Here is a 20693-nt window from a genome sequence, read left to right on the forward strand (position 1 = left end):
CCATTTAGCGGGGGTCCCCTTCCTCCCAGGTCGGGGAATCGGCCATTGCCCCTGAGCTGGGAACGGACCCCCAGAGTCGGATCTCGGTGCGGTCGGGGCCCTCCTGGTGGCTCCCTGAGCCTCCGGGTCCTAGCTCCCTCCTCGCTGCTGTCTTTCAGGGGCTCTGCCCGACAAAGGGGACCTGATGCACGACCCGGCCATGGACGAGGAGCTGGAGAGATTGTAAGTGTCACTGCCTGGGGGGCGGGGGGGGTTCTCAGGGGAGGGGCTCGGTCACTCCTTCTGGTAGCATCCTGCCCGCCCACCCCTCCCTCGCCTCCCCCGCAGTGGGCAGCCATCAAGGCTTTTGGGCCATCCCAGGCCTACTGGCCACATGGGGCCCAGGGCCCCTCCCTTGGGGTCTTCCTGGGGAGATGGGGCCCAGGGTCCTCCCTCCGCCGCAGGCCCTCTCCCTGGGCCAGAAGGCGCCCTGCTGCCCTCAGGCCTTCTTCCCTCCTCAGGATGGCCCAGCTACCAGGGCTCCTCACCACTCCCACCTCTGGCACAGAGGGTGGCTGCCCACGGACCTCTCCCCGTATGGGGTCCCCCTGGAAACCCCTCCACCACCCCCGAAAAGTGGATGCAGAGAGTGACGGCTCCACTGAAGAGACGGAGGAGTCCGAGACCTGAGAGGCCCCGGAGGGCCCGGAACCCCCTGCACAAACGCTCCCCGGTCCTTGCACTGCTAGAGCCCCAGCTCCCGCCCCTCCCTGCCCCTCCCCCTCCGGCTTCAGCAGCTGGGCACTTAGGGCAAGTCCTCCCCGCCCCCTCCTCTCCATCCTGGCCACATGCCGCCCTCTACCGGCGCGCACAGGGAATGACAGCAGCCCGCAAGCCGGCCCCCCTCAGCCTGGCGCTGCCAACCGTGGGGACCTGGGCTTGGCGGCATCTGCCGGCGGGCCCCCCACGCCCACCGACCTCCCGCCCGCCCTCTGGGGAGCACGCTCCTTGCTGCCTCAGCCCCCAGACTGCCCGCTAGCGGGTGAGCCCGGGGCCGGCCCGAGCCCGCGGCCTCCTCCCCGGGGGCACCCTTCAGAGCCAATACCAGGAGTGGTGGGATGACCTGGGGCGGGAAAGATGGCGACTTCGATCCCAAACTGTCTCAACTCTTGTTGTGTCTTAATGTGTAGTGCAATGTGTGAACCATAATAAAGTCCCTTGTGTCCAGTAGATGCCGAGTCTGGGGCCGTCGGGGCGGTGGGTGGGCGGGGGGGGGGGGGGGGGGGGGGGGGGGGGGGGGGGGAGGGGGCAGGGCTCCGAGCACCGGCTTCTGGGGGGCGGGGCACACGACACTTGGGGGCGGGAGGGCTCACCCCCTGCTTCAGGGAGCAGCCCCTAGCGAAAGCCGGCCGTAGGATAGCGGCAAGAGCAGGTGGGCACCAAGCAGCCCGCGGGGCCTCCAGGCCCTAGCCCTCCCCGGCTGGCCGCAGTGCCCGTAGACGGGGGGGGCAGCCGACTCCAGCGCGCCCGTTCCCTCCAAATTTCTGCCCTCGAGAGCAGCACCTTGTCACCGGGCGGCCCCGCGCCGCCCGCCCCGGCCGAACCAGCTCCCGCGGTGCCAGCGCCCTGGCGGGGTCCCAGTAGTGCCCGTTTGCGCGCCCACCATCCAACCCCACTGGCAGCCGACTAACGCCAGCTCTTTCCTCTGCACGCAACAGGGTGGTGAGGTCGAGGCTGCACAGAACCTCCCAGAAGCACAGGTCCCACCAGGCCGTGGCTTTCGGCTTTCGGAGGAGCGACAAGCTGGAGGCCCTGGAGACTTTGCCCTCTGCTTCCACCCAGATGCCCTACTCCTGTCGCTGGGAATCCAGAGAGTGAGGCACTGGGGGCGTCGCGGGGGCGCGGGGAGGGAAGGGAAGCCAGGACTCGGCCAGTTGTCCGCTCAGACCAAAGAGGGCCTGGACCCAGCTTGGGCTTTATTGACACCGCTTTTTTCAAATAATACAAACAGTCCGTAAAGCAAGTCATGTCCCTTTGGGGGAAGGGGGGAAGGAGAGCGTCCCAGGATGCCCAGCAGCTCCGTGGCCCTTGGCGGCCGGTTGCAGGCACCTCGGAGCAGGGGCGCAGTCCACACCGCCGAGCGCCCACGCAGGGAAAGCAGACTCTGCCCCAGAGCCTGCCCCCCCCCCCCTTCCCCGGCTCTCACTGCTCCCAGCAGCAGCTGGGCAGGAAGGGGGACCGGGGGGACCCGGGCTGTACCTGCCCCAGCACTGAGACCACAGCTCGGACCGTGGAGAGGACCCAGGCAGGGGCCGGGTTGTGGGGCTTCGCGGCATCCAAAGCTGTGGCACGACGCCCAGGCCCTGGGACAGTAGGTTAAGTGGGCGGAGCTGCGACCCCTGGCCCAGGGCATAGCCCAGGAGAGGAGGGAGAGGAAGGGACATGGCTTCCCCCCACTGTGAAGGCAGAAGTGATTAGTGCAAATAGGGGTAGGGGTGGGGGTGCAGGAGGGAAATCACAGGGGCCTCCACTTGGGCTCCATACCGAGCGTTCGTAGATGACGAGATCCGGTCCTAGCCCTCAGAGGCAACTCCAAGCAAGGCTCTCCCCTCCCAGCGCCCCAGGACAGGCGCTTTCCTGGGGGCCTCTGTCCAGGCCGGCCTCCCTCCCTCCCTCCCTCAGGAGCCCAGACAGTACAAGAACCGAGCCGAATTTCCCCTCTGGTCTGAAAGGCAGCCAGCCGGTCCAAAGGGACACCTCCCAGCCTTACTATAGAGACCCCGAGACCCTCGGAGCTTCCCTTCCTCAGGTCGGGGAGGCAGGGAACAGAGTGGAGACGCCCAGCCCCGGGAGACACTGGAGAAGGCTCTCCTTCCCCAGAACAGCGGAACACGGGGAGCAGCAGCTGTGGTGGAGGGAGGGCGGGCGGGAAGGAAGACGGACATTGACCTAGCACCCAGGAGGAGAGGGTCGGACAGGAAGGGGATGGGGGCGAGGGGGCGGGAGGGGACGAGGGGCTGGCGTTGGCCCTTCCCTTCACCTGACGCTGGCGTGCCCACGCATGCGCGCGCGCACATACACACACACCCCCCACAACTACCATGGGGCTAGCATCCCTGCTCAAGGGAACACAGATTTCTCTTGCTGTTGCTGCTGGCGTTGCCACTACTGCCACTGCCACCGGGAGCCACCCCGGGCCCGAGGTCAGTAGGAACCATAACGGTCCTGGGGGAGAGAAAGGTCAGCTCAGGCCGGGGGCGGGCAGAGCCCAGGAGAGCCAGGGCCCCCACCTCCAGCCCCACCCAGGGACTGGACACCTGCCACCCCGGGGAGAAAGCCCCCTCACATGGCTGTGGAGGACAGAGGGAACCCGTGAGGGGGGAGGAGGCCAGGCTGCAAGGGGGCCGGAAGCTGGGGCAGCCCCTCCTCCCCCCCGCCCACCAAGGAGGGCTCCCACAGACAGCACGTCCCCAGGTCCCAGGGCACCTGCACTCACCTGCAAAGAATTCATCACCCCATTAGCCAGGACCGCCATCTTCCCAGCCACAGACTTCACTCCCTGTTTGAACTGGGCAATGTCGGCAGCAGGGAGCACGTTTCCCAGAGACACGCCTGCTGCGGGAAGAAAGCCAGGGGTGACCCAGGGCTCCAGGGGGTGACCCAGAACCGCAGGAACGCCCCAACCCCTCTCACCTGCTCCATGGGCTCCAATCCGCCCTCCCAAAAAGTCCACCAGAATAGGCGCTGCCAAAACTACTCACGGGCCCTCTTAAGAACAAAGGCCCAATGGTCAAACTGGGAGAATAGGCAGGCAGGCGAGACCACCACCCAGCTCACAAACCCGCATCCAACTCCCTCCCAAAACATTCGGAAGGCTTTGCGCCCAAAACTCTGAGGCTTGTAGATTCCAGCTGACCGGTCTCGACCTCTCTGCGGTTTGTGGGTCGGGGAGAAGAAAACCCCTAGTCTCCTAGACCTTTCTTAACCCAGGCAACAGGGTCAGGAAGAGACCGAGACCATTCAGCGGGCCTGGCAAGGAGTCAAGGACAAGGCCAAAGGGACCCTTCACTGAGGCAGATTTGGGCCGCAAAGTTACAAGCCCCCGCCGAGGGCACCACAGAAGAGGTCCGCCCTCCCCATCCCTCCGACAGCCCAGTTTCCTCTTGAGCCCAGAGATCCCTCTACCTTTCTGCAATGGGCCGGATGCTGGAGATGGTCACCTCCGGTTCCTTCTCCTCCAGCCTCTCCACACTCCAGGAGGCGTCTGTGTCCCAGCGGGAAGCAAAGCCGTCTCCCAGAGAAAAGGGGTTATCCTTATACCTGGGGGAGGAGGAAGGAAGCAGAGGCCTCAGAGTGACCCGCGGCAGAGCCCAAGAAAGGTGTCCGCCGCCCCCACAACTGCTCTTACTTAGGGGGTCCAGAAGCAAAGCTGCCAGTGTCATCAAAAAGTCCAACTGAACCCAGACTTACACTCACTGCTTTCCTGTTCAATCATTCATCTCCGAATACACAGTGGAAGCGGCTTAAAGAAACCCAATAAGCGTCTGGACACAAGACCCTGGGCGGACTCCTTCCATGTTGGTCACGTCGGACCCTTCGTCATTTCCCAGCCAAAGATGCTGTGACTACCATCCAAAACCCCAAAAACAGCAAATCCCCGGCACAGCCCAGCACCCTCCACCTGGAGAATCTGAAGTCCAATCCCTTCCTCTGGGCTGGGGAAACCGAGGTCAGAAGAGTCGCCCCGTGCATCCTTCACCCCTCCCCCCAACCCTCCTTCCCCAGAACCCCACCTTGAGAACACCACCCCATCCTAGGCCTCGCCTCTCCCTTCTGCCCCTCCAGGCTCTGGAGCTTCTTCTCCTCTTTCTTGCGGTCAATCTGCAACTCCTGAGCCAACCATGCAACCTAAGAGGAAAACATCATAGCGCCCCCGCTCTAAAGGAAGGGACCCCCCCCGGGCACTCACACCGACTCTTCGGCCTGTTTCTGCCCGGGCCTCTCTCCCGCTTCTGCCACCTCCTCCTACTCGTAAACTCTGGCTCTCACCTTCTGCCCACCCTTCGCCCCAACAGGAAAATCCGGGAACCACTTCCCAAACCACCCCTCCCACCATCCCTGGTGGGAAGCTACCACCTTCGGTCCAGCACCTACCCCTTTCTTTCACGCCCTTCTTCTTCGCCAGATGGAACTTAACTCTCCCAAACGGAAGAATCAACACAAACAAACCCCAAGAGCATCAACCACCAACCCTGGGAAAACATAAAACCCCAAACTCCCCCACCTCAACCTCCCTCCCCCACTCCCAGACAGCCCTAACCAAAACTAAAACTAGGCGGCAACCACCAACAACCACCTCCCCCCAAAACAGAGCTAACAGGGACTTTACCTCTGGCAGGACCCTCTACAAAACATGAGTCTAAGAGAACAAGTACTAGCAGCCCCCTCCTCCTAATCCCCAAAAAACCCCAACAGGCAGGGAGAATGAGTGGGACAACACTCACTTAAGGACTCCCTTCCACCCACCAAGTCCTCACAATCAGGAACATCCTCAAAGGCCCGAGGCTGGCCAGAACAGCACATAAAGTATCCCCTAACCCTCTACCAGAAACCCCCCAAGAAACAACACTCAAATCCCGAAAACCCCAGGAATCGGCCTCCGCTTCAACACCCAGAGCGTAACCAACTGACTAATATACTTAAACATATGTCTCCCAGCACCCCTCCCCAAACTTGGGCTCTAACTCCCTCACTCGGACGGAACTGCTCTAGCTCCCATCCCCACCATCCCCTCAAGCCAGCGCTCGGCTTCCACCAGCTCCCCACCCTGGGCCACCCCACAAAAGGGCACTCACCCACGGGTTTGGAGACGTGCTGAGCAGGTCGGCCGTGGGACCCTGCTTGGGCTCTGGGGACACAAAGGCATTAATCAGGCACCCAACCCGCTCACGCGGCCCCTCCTCTCCCCAGGCTTCTGGGGTTCCCACGAAAGGAACCAGAAAAGGGGGCCCTTATTAAAGACACACTACCAGGGATTCTGGCCCGGAGCTGCCCACCCCAGGTCTCCCAATCTCTGCCGACCCCCGCCCTTTCTCCCGCTTCCAAAAGCCAATCCTAAGTGGGCTCTGTTCCCTGGGGCCACTAGAGACCCACGACGGGCACACTCACGGGCGGGGACGCTGCTCTCCACAGGCTGGCACGGAGGCTGCTCGGGGACCCGAGGCTCGGAGGCTGGCGTGCCCCAGGCCAAAGGCTGAAAGGAAGGCCTGGTCACGGGCTGTGCAAGGCCGCCAACGACCTCTGGGGCCCCGCGTGGTTCTAAGGCCCTTGAGAACGGAGCCAAGGACCACCATTTGTGGCAGGAGGCGGGGAAGCCCGCTGGGCAGCCACCCTCAGGTGCGGGGTGCCCTCAGCGCGGGCTCCCGCCCCTCGGGGGCGATGGCACCGGCCGCTGCTCGGGCCGGCCCCGGGCAGCCCTGGGACCCCCATCCCCGGGTCGAGGCCGGCGGTGTCCGGGCGCCCAGGCCCGGGCCCCTCACCTGGGTGTGTTCGGTGAAGAAATCCGAGTCCTTCTTGTCCGGGGAGTGGCCGGGGGCGCTGCTCCCGGTGTCTATCCAGAGCTGGAAGGGGGGGAGGGAGGAAGCCGGTTGGGGGGGGTCCCGGCCACCCCCCTCCCCCCTCCCCCCCAGGGCGGACTTTCCGCCACTTACGTCGGTGCCGTGCTTGGCCAGGGCGGCGCTGCCCAGCTGCCGGATCTTCTCCCGGTACGTCTGCGCGGCCCGGCTGTTGTACTTGCTGTTGGCATCGTTAGTGCTGCAGCCGTGCTGGCGGAAGAAGGCCGTCTGGGGGGGGAGGGGGGGCTCAGCGCGAGGCCGCCCCGGGGACGGACCCCCCCCCCCCCGCGGCGCCCGCCGGCCTTACCGCGTTGGCGTTGCCCCCGACCTGCATGCAGCGCAGCTGGAACCAGCTCCAGTTGGAATCCAGCTCCGTGGACCTGCAGGGAAGCACAGCGGGCGCGGATGCCCCCGGGCCGTCAGCCCCCCCCCCCCCTCCTTCCCCCTCCCCCCCCTCCCTTCCCCTCCCCAGACGGCCCTCGGCGGCGGAAGGAGGGCCAGGCAACCCTGATGAGCTCAGGTGCACGCCCAGGGAGCGGTGCACCCCCGAGCAGTCGATGCACAGGAACACGCCGTACGTGATGCTGGCCCAGCTCGGGTTCTTGGCGCCGCAGTCGAAACATGCCTGGGGGGAGGGAGAGGAGGCGGGCCGGGGGCCCCGGGAAGGTTGGCGGCGGGGACGCGCCGGGGCCGAAGGGGGCCGGGGGCGCCGGCAGGGCCTGAGCCGCGGACAGAGGGCCCCGGGGGCCCCGCCGACGCCCCCTAACCTTCCGCCCCCTGCCCGCGCGCCCCGATGGCCCTGGGCTCGCACCTTGTTGGTCGGAATCGCGCGGAGCCTCTTGAAGAGAGTCTGAATCTCGGTCTTGCTCGGCTCCGCCGCCATTTTCTCTCCTTCCCAGATACAACCGCGACAGACGGGTCCTTCCTGGGACCAATCCGCGGGGAGGGAGGCGGGGCAATGGGAGGGATCACGCCCGGCCCAATGGGCAGCCGGCTGGGGAGGAGTGGGGTGGGATGACGTCGTTTCCTCTGAACCAATCAACGGTCCCAAAGAAACAACAACCCCAAGGTGCCGGCTCCGAAGCTTTCCTACGGCCTATGACAGAGACGACGAGCCTGCCGCCCCGGACCAATCCGAGGCTTGTGTAGGGGCGGGGGGATGACGGGTGCCGATTGGTCCCAAAACGCGACCGCAGAAAGAAGGGGACGGAAGAAGTGATTGGCAATCCAAGGACACGCCCGCGGGGCGGGGCCACTGCGGCCGGTGGGCGGGGCCACGCCGGGTGTCTGTGATGATCAACAATGCGCCCCACGCGCCTGGGCCGCCTGAGCCCAGGATGGTTTTAGGGAGGCTCGGAGCGGACTCGGCCCCCTAACCCTGCCGCCCCGGCCTCCGGGGCGGGAGACCCGCGGGGCCAGCTTCCCCGCAAGCGGCGCGGCTCGAGTCACTGCCAGGACGCGGAACCGGCCACGCAGGGCGCGTCGGCAACCGTTCCCCACAGCACCGGCTCGGGGCCTCCGCGCTCTGGGGCTTCCCCCCATCAGCAGAAGCGGGGCCCCCTGCCGGGGACAGACGCCCCCTCTGGGATCCAAACGGCGGTTCAGCCAGCCTGTGCCTTCCCCCCGCCCCGCCCCGCTCTGCCCGACACAGCCCCGGCACGCAGGGGGCGCGTCGCCAACGCCGCCTCCCGACCCTCTGGGACCGAGAAGGGCAAGGGCAGCCCCTTCCCGGCGTGACCCCGAGTACCTCCAGGGGGGCCTTCGAAGGCTCCTCCCCCCATCCCCCCACTTTTACCTCCTCCTCTTGGCTCCTTGTTCTTGCTGGGCGCCCCCTCTCCCGGCCCGGAGGTGGGTTGGCTGCCCAGCGCAAAGGCCCTTTACCTCCGGGAAGCCTGGCTCCTGGCACCCGGGCCGGCTTTCCACGGCCCTTTACCTCCGGGAAGCCTGTGGCTCTCCTGCGCACCCTTGTGGCCGGGCTTTCAGGACGGCCCTTTACCTCCGGGAAGCCTGTGGCTCTCCTGCGCGCCCTTGTGGCCGGGCTTTCACGGCCCTTTGCCTCCGGAAGCCCGGCTCCTCCGCCCTTGGCCGGCTTTCCGGCCCTACCTCCGGAAGCCCTGGCCTCCTGGTCCCTTGGGCGGGCTTTCCGGCCTTCCTCCCGGAAGCCTTGGCCTCTCCACCCTTGTGGCCGGGCTTTCAGGAGGGCCCTTTGCCTCCGGGAAGCCTGTGACTCTCCTGCGCGCCCTTGTGGCCGGGCTTTCACGGCCCTTTACCTCCGGGAAGCCTGTGGCTCTCCTGCGCGCCCTTGTGGCCGGGCTTTCAGGAGGGCCCTTTGCCTCCGGGAAGCCTGTGGCTCTCCTGCGCGCCCTTGTGGCGGGCCCACCCCTTGCCTCCGGGAAGCCTGTGGCTCTCCTGCGCGCCCTTGTGGCCGGGCTTTCACGGCCCTTTACCTCCGGGAAGCCTGTGGCTCTCCTGCGTGCCCTTGTGGCCGGGCTTTCACGGCCCTTTACCTCCGGGAAGCCTGTGGCTCTCCTGCGCGCCCTTGTGGCCGGGCTTTCAGGAGGGCCCTTTGCCTCCGGGAAGCCTGTGGCTCCTGCGCGCCCTTGTGGCCGGGCTTCCGGGCCCCCTCCGGGAAGCCTGTGGCTCTCCGGCCCTTGGGCCGGGCTTTCGGAGGGCCCTTGCCCTCCGGGAAGCCTGCGCTCTCCCTGCGGCCCCTGGCGGGCTTTCCGGCCCTTCCTCCGGGGAAGCCCTGGCTCTCCTCGCACCCTTGTGGCGGGCTTTCAGGGCCCTTACCTCCGGGAAGCCTGGACTCCCTCCGTGCCCTTGTGGCGGGCTTTCGGAAAGCCTTGCCTCGGGAAGCCTGTGGCTCCTCTCTGCGGCGCCAGGCGGGCTTTCAGGACGGCCCTTTACCTCCGGGAGCCTGTGGCTCTCCTGCGCGCCCTTGTGGCCGGGCTTTCAGGCGGCCTTCCTCCGGGCCTGTGGCTCTCCCTGCGGCCTTGGGCCAGGGCTTTCAGGGCGCCCTTTACCTCCGGGAAGCCTGTGGCCTCCTCGCGCGCCCTTGCGGCCGGCTTTCCGGGCCCTCCTGGAAGCCTGTGGGCTCCTCCTGCGCACCTTGTGCCGGGCTTTCAGGAAGGCCCTTTGCCTCCGGGAAGCCTGTGGCTCTCCTGCGCGCCCTTGTGGCCGGGCTTTCACGGCCCTTTACCTCCGGGAAGCCTGTGGCTCTCCTGCGCGCCCTTGTGGCCGGGCTTTCAGGAAGGCCCTTTGCCTCCGGGAAGCCTGTGGCTCTCCTGGCCTTGGCCGGCTTCAGGAGGGCCCTTTGCCTCCGGAGCCTGTGGGCTCTCCCTGGCGCCTGGCAGGACTCACGGCCCCTCCAGGAGCCTTGTGGCTCTCCTCGCGCCTTGTGGCCGGACTTTCAGGACTTCCTTCCTCTTGGGGCCCTTCCCTGGCTCCTCTGCCCGGTCCCCTTGTGGCCCTTCCCCTCTCTGCTACTTGTGGTCATCGTCCGGTCTTCATCATCCCGGGGTTTGGGGATGATCCATTGTGGATGTGGACCCTGGTCCCAAACCCTTGTATCGAATTGATGGGCGGGACGCGCAATCCCGGTGCGGGATCCTGCCTCCTCCCGGCTGCCCTTTCCCGTGGCTCTTGGTCGGGCTTCTTCTGGTGCCAATGGGGAGGAGTCCCCTGGTTGCGTTGGGCCTGGTTGGCTCGGGCGGGTCCACAGTCCTCCTCTCTCCCTAAAGGAGCTGGATCGGCGCCCCTTTATACGTCCCCCCAGTCTATCATTAGGGTGGTGCACATGTCCCAACGGTCCAGGTCGTGGCGGGTCCTCCTAGCTTCCTCCCCAACACCCCTCCTTTGGTCCAGTGACCTTGGCCTCCCAGCTCTTCCTCATATACAACAAGACTTTCTCCCCATGAGGACTGGGTTCGTGACTCCCGGGTCTTGGAATTTATGTCTGGACGATTTGACCGGTCCTCCTAGCTTCAGGGCTGGTGCCCTACCCACGGCGCCCCCTAGCTGCCCCCTGGGCATCCCCGGGGGCTGACCCCCACCGTCCTCCCTCCTCCTTTCTGCCTGCAGACTTCTGTCCCTCTGGAAGCTCCGCCCCTGGTTGCTGACTGTGCCATCCTATCTTACTTATCCGGGTTGTCATGGTTTGGTCTGTTTCTGTTTATTGTTAGGTGGAGGGAGGATGTTTTTCGCTTTGGTTCCCGGAACACGCGGTTTGTGTTGGATGGACTGACAGCTTTGGGCCTTTTTCTCCTTTTTCTGAGGCTCTCGTCACCTAGCGGCCCTTCAGCTCCTTGAGGCAGTTTGTTTCCCCCCTAAACCTTCTGTTCTGCCTTCTCCGGATCCCCCCTGGGAACACGGTCTGGGGGCCTCCCAGGGCCTGGTGGGAATGCTCCCTGCTCCCCACAGTCTAGGTCGGAACTCAGGGTCCCGAAAGGGACCAGGACTTTGGACCAGGTTTAGCAGGCCCAACCATCTCCTTCAGGAGACCATGAAGTTAGCGGTTGGTCCATCCGCCCAATTTTGGGAAGGCGTTCGGTGGATGGAGGCCCCGGATTCGAGGGGAGGGGCGGTCAATAACCTGTCTGACCTGGACTGTCCCCTGTAAATGGAAATCGACAGATGTCCCCAGGTCTCCAAAGGCCGGGTCCTCCTGCTCTGGGAAAGCGAGCAGGCTCCCCACTTCCTCCCAAGCCTGGAGGCAGCGCCTCTTCCGGGCCGGGCTTCTAGACCCCCTAAACTCAGAGAGGCCATTTGGCACGGGGCCAAGGAACCCGGCCTCGCCCCAGCCCCAGGCGGGGTGAGGCATTACCAGGACCTCTGACTCTACGTGTCGCCCCCTCCGAGTGAGTTACATTTGACATCTCCAAGGTCTGTCTGCCTTCTATGAGGAAACAAGGTGGGCACCTGGGAAGAACGATGGATTTATAGTCGGAAATTCCGGGTTCAAATCTGGATCCTTCTAATTATTACACTCTGCATGATCTGGATTTGAATCTCCACTCTTCCAATTCCCACACTATGTGATCTGGGTTAGGATCCTGCCCCTTCTCATTGATTCCTGTACTGTGTGGGATCTGAGTTCAGATCCTACTTTTGATTCCTGTACACGTGATCTGAGTCTTTAAGTCTAAAAAAGGGGACCAGGAGGCCCATCATCCTCGGTAAGAGAGAGCCTCTGCGGCTTCAGACTGACTTAGAAAAGCGGGGGCTTCTGTCTGGCCCTAAGCCTCGGCTCCTCAGCAAGGCCTCCAGGAAGGCCGGCCATTCCCCGGGGCTCCACCTGGGGGCCTTTGTGGGTCTCAGGGCCCTCCCGGGCCTCAGGGTCAGAGCCAGGCCCCAGGGCCCAGGACAGCCAGGAAAAAGCCAGGAACGACTCCAGAGCCAGGGTTGTTGTCAGGTTTAATGCACATCAGGAACAAACCATAGTTAAAGGGGAGGAAGGCCGGTCCAGCTCGCCCCCTTGGCACAGAGAGCCCGACCAAGCGCAGGGTCCTCAGCTCAGAGGGCTGCAGGGAGGAGAGGCGGGGCAAGGATCCTCTCAGCCCTGCGGGTGGTCTCCCCAGGTCAGAACCCTGCCCTCCCGAAGCCGCCCTTTCTCCGCCAGCAGCCACCCTTCCCATCGGGACCTGCAGCTCCTGGGGCAGGAAAAGGATGAGGGGGGGGGCAGCTTGGCCACGAGGAGCACGGGGAGGGGCGCTGAGCTGGGACCCACGGCTGGCAGAGCCTTCAGGCCCCCACACACTCCACATAGTTGGCGGGGTAAAGGCCGATGCGCCCGCTCTGGAGCTGCCCCTGGCACCAGCCCTGCTCATCTTCATCACTCATCTTCAGCAGCTCCTCCCCTACAGAGAAGCCACGGGTCAGTAGGTATCCCCCCACCCAGCTTCTGGGTTCACAGGGATAACGCCCCCTAGAAGGCGCCCGGGGTGCTCTGGGAAGGCCTGCGGACCCCTTCTCAAATCACACACAAAATACAAGTACAAAGAAAACCGGTTCTATCCGCCCAGTTATCAGGGCACCTATGAAAAGCCCGGTCTTTCTCACCTGGGTGAGAAAGACCGGGGACTGCCCCCCCCAACCTCTCAGAGCTAATCAGGGACAAGGACATCTGCTCAGAACACAGCCTGGATGTGGGCCAGGGGGGCAGGGAACGGGCACGTGGGCCAAAGAGATGGGGAGCGGGCACATGGGCCGGAGGGGCAGGGAAAAGGGACTCTCCCCTGCAGCTCAGTGAGGCGTACAAAGGCAGAAATCTGCCTTTCTTCACCTGCTGCTGGTACCCAGGGGGGATGATGAGGGGAAGCGAGGGGAGACCGGGGGGCAGCCCCTTACCTGCTCTGAAACTCAGCTCATCCGCTTCCTGGCCCGAGTAATCATACAGCGCCCGCACCCGGACCCCCATGGCGCCCTTCCGGGGACTCTCATCATCCGACCACTCCTCCTCCTGCCCATTCCTGCTGGGGTTCAAAGGCACATCAGACAAACCCAGAGCCTGCCGGGACCCCCCGCCCGCACCTGGGCCAGAACTTTAAAGGGCCGGGGCCTGAAGGCCTCCAATGGGGTTCTGGAGACCGGGTAGCAGCCACTGAGGGCATCCCAGGATCCAGGACTGGGGAATAGAGAAGTACTGAGCCCCGGCCCGGAGAGGGAAGCGTCTCGCTCAGGATCATAAAGTCAGGAAGGGCCTGAGGCTAGACTGGAACCCAGGACTTGCCCCAAGCTCCAGCCCCTTCCACTTGTGAAAACTTTGAACCAGGCTCTGACTTCTGGGGTGGAGGTCACGGACCCCCCCCCCCAGACGACAGGGGCCGGCTGCCTCATCTTTCCCCTCCCACACGATTGGGGAAATGGCGCCATCCATGTGCTCACTTGGTCACCAAACCTCGATAGAAATGGTTCGGCCCCAGCTGGGCCCACTCACCCCTGGCTCCCTGGGGACTGGGGGGGCACCGAGCCGTCCCTTGTGGGCACAATGCTGGTCAGCGTCACCTCATCCGGGGTCCGGCCGCCCTTCTCCTTCCGGGTTATTGTCCGCTGAGTGTCCAAAGACCACTCCTGGGGGGCAGAGGAAGGGGCTCAAGCCTGGGGCCAAGGGGGGCCTGGGGAGACGCCAGTGCTGGACCCCCATCTGTGCATCTCTCTCTGTCTCTCCCTGTCTCTCTCCCTCTCTCCCTTCCCTCCATGTCTCTCTGTCTCTCCCCGTCTCTAGGCTCTCCCTGCCAATCTCTGTCTCTCTCTTGCTCTATCTCTGCCCTCCCTCCCGTTAGGAACCTCCATTAAATTCAATAAAAGACCACATGTGGCCCGGGGGGAGGGGCTCAGGGCGCCCACCTCGAACTGCGGCCAGTTCATGGCCATGCCAGGCCCGTGGGTGCTGCGCCACCAGCGCAGGTCCTCCTCGTCGTTGGCGGCCACGATGCCCTGGTGCAGATCCCGGTGGAGCTGCTGGAACCTGAAGGCCCAAGCTGCCGTCCTTAGGAAGGCCCCGACCCTGAGCCCCAGGCCCCGGCCCCACCAAGTTTCCCCCCCTTTCCTCCAGTCCCTGCAAGGCCCCGAGCGGAGAGGTGGAAGGTAAAGAGCCAGCCAGAGGCAGAGCCCACCAGGGAAGGGTAGGGGGATGCCCATGGGTACCCTGGGACGTCCATGGGGTGCCAGAGTGCCCTGGGGGTGCCCACAGTGCCCTGGATGCCTGTGGGGTGCCCACAATGCCCTTGGTGCCCTGGGGTACCCACAGTGCCCTGGATGCTCACAGGGTGCCCATGGTACCCTGGATGCCCACACTGCCATTAGGTGCCCACGGTGCCCTAGGGTGCCCATGGTGCCCTGTGATGGCCATGGTACCCTGGATGCCCAGAGTGCCCATTGGGTGCCCACAGTGCCCTGGATGCCTTGGGGTGCCCATGGTGTCCTGGGTGTCCACAGTGCCCATTGGGTGCCCACACTGCCTGCAGGGTGCCCACAGTGGCCATGGTGCCCTGTGATGCCCATAGTGCCCCCAGGATACTCATGGTGCCCATTGGGTGCCCATGGTGCCCCAGGATGCCGCAGAGTGCCCACAGACCCCCTCCTCAGCCCCGGGGCCTTGCTCCTGTCGCTGCCGCACCTGTCGCTGCTGGAGAGGTCGAGGTGCTGGTGGAAGCTGAGCAGCATGTCCTTGAAGAAGAGGAGCCGCTGCCGCTCGGCCGCCTGGCAGCCCTCGAACACCTGCTCCATGTCCTCCATGTACCGGGGGGTGTAGCGATGCAGCTCCGCCAAGGTCTGCTCGTACTGGACCCTTGTCTGGGTGGCCGGAGGGAGAAGGCGCTGGGGTCCCCAAGGGCTCGGCCCCCAGAGCCTCCACCCAGGGATCACCACCCCCCCTGCCCCGGGACTCAGTGACTTCACTCTTGGCTCGGGGAGTAGGAAGGGGGCAAACTGCCAGCAGGGACCCAGGCCCTTCGTCGCCCGGAGCCGGGGGGCCCCTCTGGCTCTAAGCTGTGCCCGGCCCTCCGGGGGTGGTACCTTCTCGGCCTCCTTGCCGCAACGCTCCACCCGCTCCTGTAGCTTGCGCAGCTGGTCCTGGGACACGGCGTTGTCGGCGCGCGCGTGGCTCTCCCGGGTCTGCGCCGTCTTCTCCTCCTTGCGTGCTGAGTGGTAGCTCTTCTTGGAAGCCTCCACCTGTGGGGGGCGGGCACGAGGCTCCAGGCCCTGCGTGCCAGGCCGTGCCCGCCCCTGCCCTGGCGCGCCCGCTCGCCCCTCACCTCCTTCAGCCGCTTCACCCAGGGCTTCTGCGCCTTCCGAAAGCCGTCCTCTGCGGCCCGGCTCTCTCGGAAGCCTCCCAGCACGGGCCGGTGGAAGGCCTCCCGCTGCCAGGCCCTGATGCGGTCGCTGTCCTCACCATGCAGCTTGTCTCGCACCTCGAGGTGCAGGGCGCTCAGCCGCTCCGCCGCTGTCAAGAAGGCGTGCCAGGCCTTCTCCAGGGTGCCGTACTGGGGCCCTGCAGCAGGGGGCACGTGGGTCAGGGCAGGCGCGGGGGGCTCCCGAGCTTGCCAACCCCCCGGGCACCTGTGTCAGGCTCCTCCCCTCCTTCCCTCCACACTCCTCCCCAGGACCCCCGGGCACCTGTGCCAGGCTCCTCCCCTCTCTCCCACCATACTCCTCCCCAGGACCCCCAGGGTGCCCCGTGCCCACTGACCCCCCAGGCACCTTTCTCCACGGCCCCTCTCCACTTGCGGGCCCACTCTGCCAGTTGCTGGGCATAGGCCTTCTCAATGCGGGCTCGCTCCTGAAAGCAGCTGACCAGGTCCCCGCAGAGCCGGTGGCCGTCCTCCACGCGCTGGACCGTGCGCTTGTAGTTCCCGGCCTGGCGGGGGGGAGTGCTCCCGTTACCCTCACACCAGTGAAGGGCCCCCCAGAGGTCGCACCCTCTGCTCCCACAGACCCCGGGCCCAGGCCGAGGGGCCCGATGAGGCCCCGGGAAGTCCGTCGGCTCGGCCGGGGGGGTCAGAGGGGGCTCATGCCCCGGGTCCCCCACCTGACTCCCAGGGCGAGAAGTCGGCCTGGCACCCGCTGCCCCGGGCCCCCTTACCTCCCAGAAACTGCCGCCGGGGATCTCCCCGCCCGCGTCCTCCTCCGAAGCCATCTTCTCACCACAGCACCGAATGGTGGCGATTCTCCGACGCTCCTGGCGCGGCCGGCCGCTGAGGAGCCAAGGGAGGGGCGCGTTTGGCCACAGCCCCGCATTCCGGATATAAAAAGCCCCCGGTCCTCCCCTGGAGCTGGGGGACCTGGAAGGGCCCAGCAGAGAGGCAGGAGGGCTTCTCCGGGCCAGCAGCTCCCCATCCTCCCTGCGCCACAACGGGATCACCCCGCCTCCCGCCCGGCTCCTTCCACCCGGCTCCCAACCACCAGCCCGCCTACCTGGGCCTCAAGACGGGAACCAGGGGCCTTCAGGGGGTCCGAGCTCCTTAATCTGGAGGGAGAGAGGAGGGTGGGGGCAGTCAGTCAGGGCCAGGGCCTGCTCCCCTGACACAGCAGCTGCTGCCCAAAGCACCCGACGCCAGCAGGGGAATGCCAGCCGGGTCACGCGATCTGGCTGGGGATTAGGGGGTGGAAGGTGGCCAAAGAGCCCCATGCCCCCATTTCCCCTTCCCCCATCACAGAGGCCCTCTCCCTCGCCAAGTGCCCCCAAGAACCAGGGACTCCTCCAGGGAGGACTGCCATCCCCACAAGTGCCCTGGGACAAGGAGGGTTTCAGAGGAAGGAAAAATGCTCGGCCCGGGGGAGAGCGCACCAAGGTCCAGGCCTGTCTCCGTTACCGGCTGGGCTGGTAACAATCAGCCGTCATCTCCAGGGCTTCAGTTCCCACCCTCATGACAGCCCTGGGAGGTTGCTGCTCTTTATCCCCATTTTACATGTGAGGAAACTGAGGCCCAGGCTCAGCCGGTAAAAGGCAGGATTTGAATCCATGTCCCCTGACTGGGGGAGGAGCATTCTCAGCCATGACCCTGACGTCTCACCGGTTCCTCCCCAGAAACCCCACAACAGCCCTTCTGGCTCCAGGACAAAGTTCCCCTGGGGGTGGGGGTGAGGGCCCCCCAGCCCCCAGCCGTGGCCCCTGCTGGCAGAGAACCTTTCCAGCGGGAGCAGCAGGGCTGTGACCCCGGAGTCCCAGCCCCTGGATCGGGAGTGGCGGGGCCGGATTTGGGGCCCAGGGCCTCTTGCTCCAAAGCCAAAACCTTTTCCCAACCGAGGTCAGGAGAAAACCAGAGAAACCTGTCTGTCTCGGAGCCAGGACAGGCTGACAGCGCTTTATCTCCCAGAGCGGGGCTGCGACCTTGGGGAACCCAGGCCCGCGCCCTCCGAGAGCCGGGGAGGCCTCAGGGCCCCAGGCCGGGGGGATCAGGGACAGCCCGGGACACATCCGGTGCCCCCAGAGTCCCACAAGTCCCGGAGAGTCTAACTCCACCTACAGACGGACCCCGGGTGGGCGCCCTGGAGCACCCGGGATCCCACCCCAGCTTTGCTGCTCCATGACCCATTACACCCCCCCCCCCCATCTCCCAGGTCTCCGGCTCCCTACAGCCAGAGAACACCCACTCCTTGAGGACAAACTGAGGACTTTGAGGACACCCTCCCCCCCCCCCCGGCAGAGAATCAATCCCTGCTCCCGGAGGGGTGGGGGGGCCCCATGACTGTGCCCAGGCCTGGGCCAGGAGGCAGAAGGCCTCTGCGGGGGGGCGGCCGTGCCCCGGCTCCTCACCCTGAGCCCTGTGACAGGGCCTTGAGGAGGCCTCTGGAGGGAGCCACCCTGGGCCCCGCTCCCCTCCCCCTCCCCAGAACAGAGCCCGCAGTGTGCTCGGGAGCTGGCGCGGCTCCCTCTGGCCTCTCAGAGCAAACACTCAGCCCAAAGCCCGGGGCACTGCCAGGGCCACAGAGCCCCCCTCTCCCCCATGGCCAAAAAAGAGAAACAGTTGATCTAGGGAGCTGCCCCCCCCCACACGATGCCCGCTTCCTTCAGCCCCCGAGGCGACCCTGGGTCTCCAGGTCGGCCCAAGGCCCCACCTGCTCACCTGTTGAACAGAGTGAGGGGCAGGAATCACCCCCACCCCGGAGGAAGGGAAGGGTTCTCCCCCTTAGCCCTGGCAGAGGCCCGAGGCTGGCAGGGCAGCTGCCCCCGGCAAAGCTCAGGGGGTTCGGCAGCCGGCCGGAAGCCAGGGGTGAAGCTGGCAGAAACTCCCTGACCCCCACCACCAAAGGAGGGCAGAGCCCGAGCTGGGCCGCCGGGCTGGGCAGGGAACCCGAGCCGGAGCCGGAGCTCTGCCCTTTGAGGCCCCGGCCGAAAAGCTCCAGCTGCCGCGCCAATCTGGCACCCCGAGGCTGCCCCAGTCCCCAAGGGGCCCTGGGGGCTTCTCCCTCCGCGCTGGAGGGCCGGACTGGGGGAAGGGGTCCCGTGTTGGGGGCTGTCCCCACTTTCCGGCCTCCTGGCATTTCGGGGTACGGGAGGCGGCGCCCCGCAAGGCCGGGCTTGCCTTCCCAGGGCCGGCGAGGCGGCGGCGGAGCAAGCCCTGGCACGCAGCGAGCGCGGAGCGGTGGCAGTGCCGGGGGGGGGGGGGGGGGGGGGGGGGGGGGGGGGGGGGGGGGGGGGGGGGGGGGGGGGGGGGGGGGGGGGGGGGGGGGGGGGGGGGGGGGGGGGGGGGGGGGGGCAGGCTTTTGGGGAGCGAGCCGAGGGTAGGAGAAAGGGCCCAGGGAGGGGCAAAACAAAGGGACGCTTCAGGAAACCCAACCTGGCGGCGGCCAGCGAGGCTGGCTCCGTGACGCACTCGGGAGGCCGGAGGGGCCGCCCAGCCCCCGGCCCCCGGCCTGCCCACACCCCCTCCTGGCGGGCATCGGCCGTCCATGCCTCAGAGCCCACGCGGAATGGGGCTGGGGCCTGGCCCCGAGGCTCCCACCCAGCAGCCCAAACTTGCTCAACTTGGTTGGGGGGGGGGGAATGGGGCCTGGAAGGAGCGTTCCCACCTGGGGGAGGGGGCGCGGAGCCGGGGTCCCGGAGAGGGTCCCCAGCCCCCGAGAAGCAGAAGCTCGGCGGGGCGGAGCGTGGGGGGTGGGCGGCCCCCCGCCCCCTCTGGGGAGGGAATCCAGGCCCCCTCCCCCGGCCCTCCCGCCGCTCGGCTGCCCCCCACTCTGGCGGGGTGGCCGGGGGTTCCCGGGTGCGGGGGCTGCAAACTTGTGGGGCCTGGGCCGGGGGCCGGCCCCGCGGGCTCGGCTCTCCCGCCGCAGCCCGCCCGGCCCTGCCCAACCCTAGGGAGAGCCGCGCCTGGCCGGGGGCCGGCAGCCCGGAGCCGGCCCTAGCCGGCCCGCGGCGCGCCGCCCTCCGCACTCACCGGTCCCTGGGCTCGGGGCGGAGGGGGGCGGCCGCCTGGGGGGTGGGGGTCCGCCGAGGCTCCCGGCCCGCGTCCTGCTCCTGCTCCAGCCGGTGCCGCTGCCTCCAGAAGCGCGGGCCCTCCCCCGGGGAAGCCCAGCCCACCGGCCCCGCCCCCGCCGCCGGACCTGGAGCCGAGCCCCCCCCTCCCCCGGCCCGGAGCGGGAGGTCGCTGGTGCGGGGCACCCTGGCCAGGGGGCCGCGGGGGGGGGGGGGGGGGGGGGGGGGGGGGCGGGGAGGGGGGGGAGCGGGCACGGGCCTCGGGGTCAGAGTCCTCGCGGGCAGCGGCGCCCGGCGTCCGGCTGAGATTTCAAGATCGCCTTTCCTCGGCCAATAGCGGAGCCGGGTCAGGTGGAGACCGGTGCGACCGGGGCACGGCCCAGCGTGGGGAGCCGGCGGGGCGGGCCTGGGGGAGGCCGGGGACCCCCACGCGCCCTGGGCTGGCCGCCGGGTCTCAGCCCCAGGGCGCTCGGGACTCCGCGCCCCGCTTTGCCAGTTTCAGACCTGGCCCCGCTCCATCCCGCCCCCCCCCCCCCCCCCCCCCCCCCCCGGGCCCCCCTTTACAGCCCCCCGAAGGGATCCAGGAATGCTCAGACGCTGAGCTGCCCCCACCTGCCGGGCGCCGCCGCCCCCTCCCCAGGCCCGGGCTGCTCCCTCTGACTTCTGCCCTTGAGTGCGGGGCGGTCGGCACTGACTGTGCCGCCAGGCCGGGGGGGAGGGGGCTGGGTCCCTGCTGCCCGAGAGGCTCTAGTGCCCCCGCGCCTCCCCGCCAGCCTCGGCCAGCCCTCCCCGAGCGGAGCCCGAGCCGGGAGATGCTCGACCTGCCGTTTGGGAGCCCGGTTATCTCGCCGCCAAAGAGCGTGGCCCCGGGGGGTCGGAGCCCCGGCTCGGAGGAGAGAAGGGGCCAAAATGTTCTCCGTGGCGCACGTACGCGATTTTATTTTTCTCCGCTCCCCACGGCGGGTGTGAGGGGTGGAGTAAAGGGGAGAGGGGGCGTAGATTTAAAAATAGCCAAGTGATGTTGCTTCTAAATGCATCCCGAGGAGCTGCTCATGCTCTGTGAACGGCTCTGCTCCGGAGTGTCGGCCAACAGAAGAAGGCACAGAAGACTGCCGGGAGATGCTGGGAGCGGCGGTCCCTCCAAGGCACGGCCCGCAGCCTCCCTCCCCCAGTTTCTGCTTTCATTC

General features: G+C 66.8%; 3 protein-coding genes across 10 annotated transcripts in view; 1 reads left to right on the forward strand and 2 right to left on the reverse strand.

Moving 5' to 3' along the window:
* Window positions 1-1899, forward strand: part of C6H11orf49 (chromosome 6 C11orf49 homolog) — a 145612-nt gene extending 143713 nt beyond the window's left edge. The window contains exons 8-9 of one of the 2 annotated variants that reach the window (XM_031943073.1): window positions 159-222; window positions 1698-1899. In XM_031943073.1, the coding sequence (XP_031798933.1) occupies window positions 159-222; window positions 1698-1857 (224 nt within the window). In that variant the 3' untranslated portion in view covers window positions 1858-1899. Of the gene's footprint in view, window positions 1-158; window positions 223-500; window positions 1210-1697 lie in introns of those variants that run through there. The other variant, XM_031943072.1, reaches the window with a different exon arrangement.
* Window positions 1900-1913: 14 nt separating this feature from the next.
* On the reverse strand, window positions 1914-7835 carry ARFGAP2 (ADP ribosylation factor GTPase activating protein 2). The gene is made up of 14 exons (XM_031943572.1): window positions 7405-7835; window positions 7100-7218; window positions 6901-6973; window positions 6690-6821; window positions 6519-6599; window positions 6148-6232; window positions 5835-5887; window positions 4787-4887; window positions 4388-4462; window positions 4165-4299; window positions 3821-3924; window positions 3673-3732; window positions 3476-3594; window positions 1914-3204 (listed from the first exon to the last, which is right to left on the reverse strand). The coding sequence occupies exons 1-14, from the start codon at window positions 7474-7476 to the stop codon at window positions 3184-3186; spliced, it is 1230 nt and encodes a 409-aa protein (XP_031799432.1). The 5' UTR covers window positions 7477-7835; the 3' UTR covers window positions 1914-3183.
* Window positions 7836-11988: 4153 nt separating this feature from the next.
* Window positions 11989-20518, reverse strand: PACSIN3 (protein kinase C and casein kinase substrate in neurons 3). 7 transcript variants are annotated; one of them, XM_003773721.4, is made up of 11 exons: window positions 20328-20518; window positions 16506-16557; window positions 16174-16285; window positions 15792-15948; window positions 15347-15582; window positions 15108-15263; window positions 14710-14885; window positions 13938-14058; window positions 13528-13661; window positions 12939-13060; window positions 11989-12448 (listed from the first exon to the last, which is right to left on the reverse strand). In XM_003773721.4, exons 3-11 carry the CDS (start codon window positions 16225-16227, stop codon window positions 12333-12335), a joined length of 1272 nt encoding a protein of 423 aa, XP_003773769.1. In that variant the 5' UTR covers window positions 16228-16285; window positions 16506-16557; window positions 20328-20518; the 3' UTR covers window positions 11989-12332. The 7 variants fall into 7 exon arrangements, with proteins under 7 accessions (XP_003773769.1, XP_023362145.1, XP_031797300.1 ...); XM_023506377.2 differs by having other exon boundaries at window positions 12939-13063; XM_031941440.1 differs by having other exon boundaries at window positions 12939-13063; window positions 20438-20511.
* Between the last annotated feature and the right edge of the window lie 175 nt (window positions 20519-20693).

This window comes from Sarcophilus harrisii, chromosome 6, assembly GCF_902635505.1.
Source record: "Sarcophilus harrisii chromosome 6, mSarHar1.11, whole genome shotgun sequence".
Classification (NCBI taxonomy): Eukaryota; Metazoa; Chordata; class Mammalia; order Dasyuromorphia; family Dasyuridae; genus Sarcophilus; species Sarcophilus harrisii.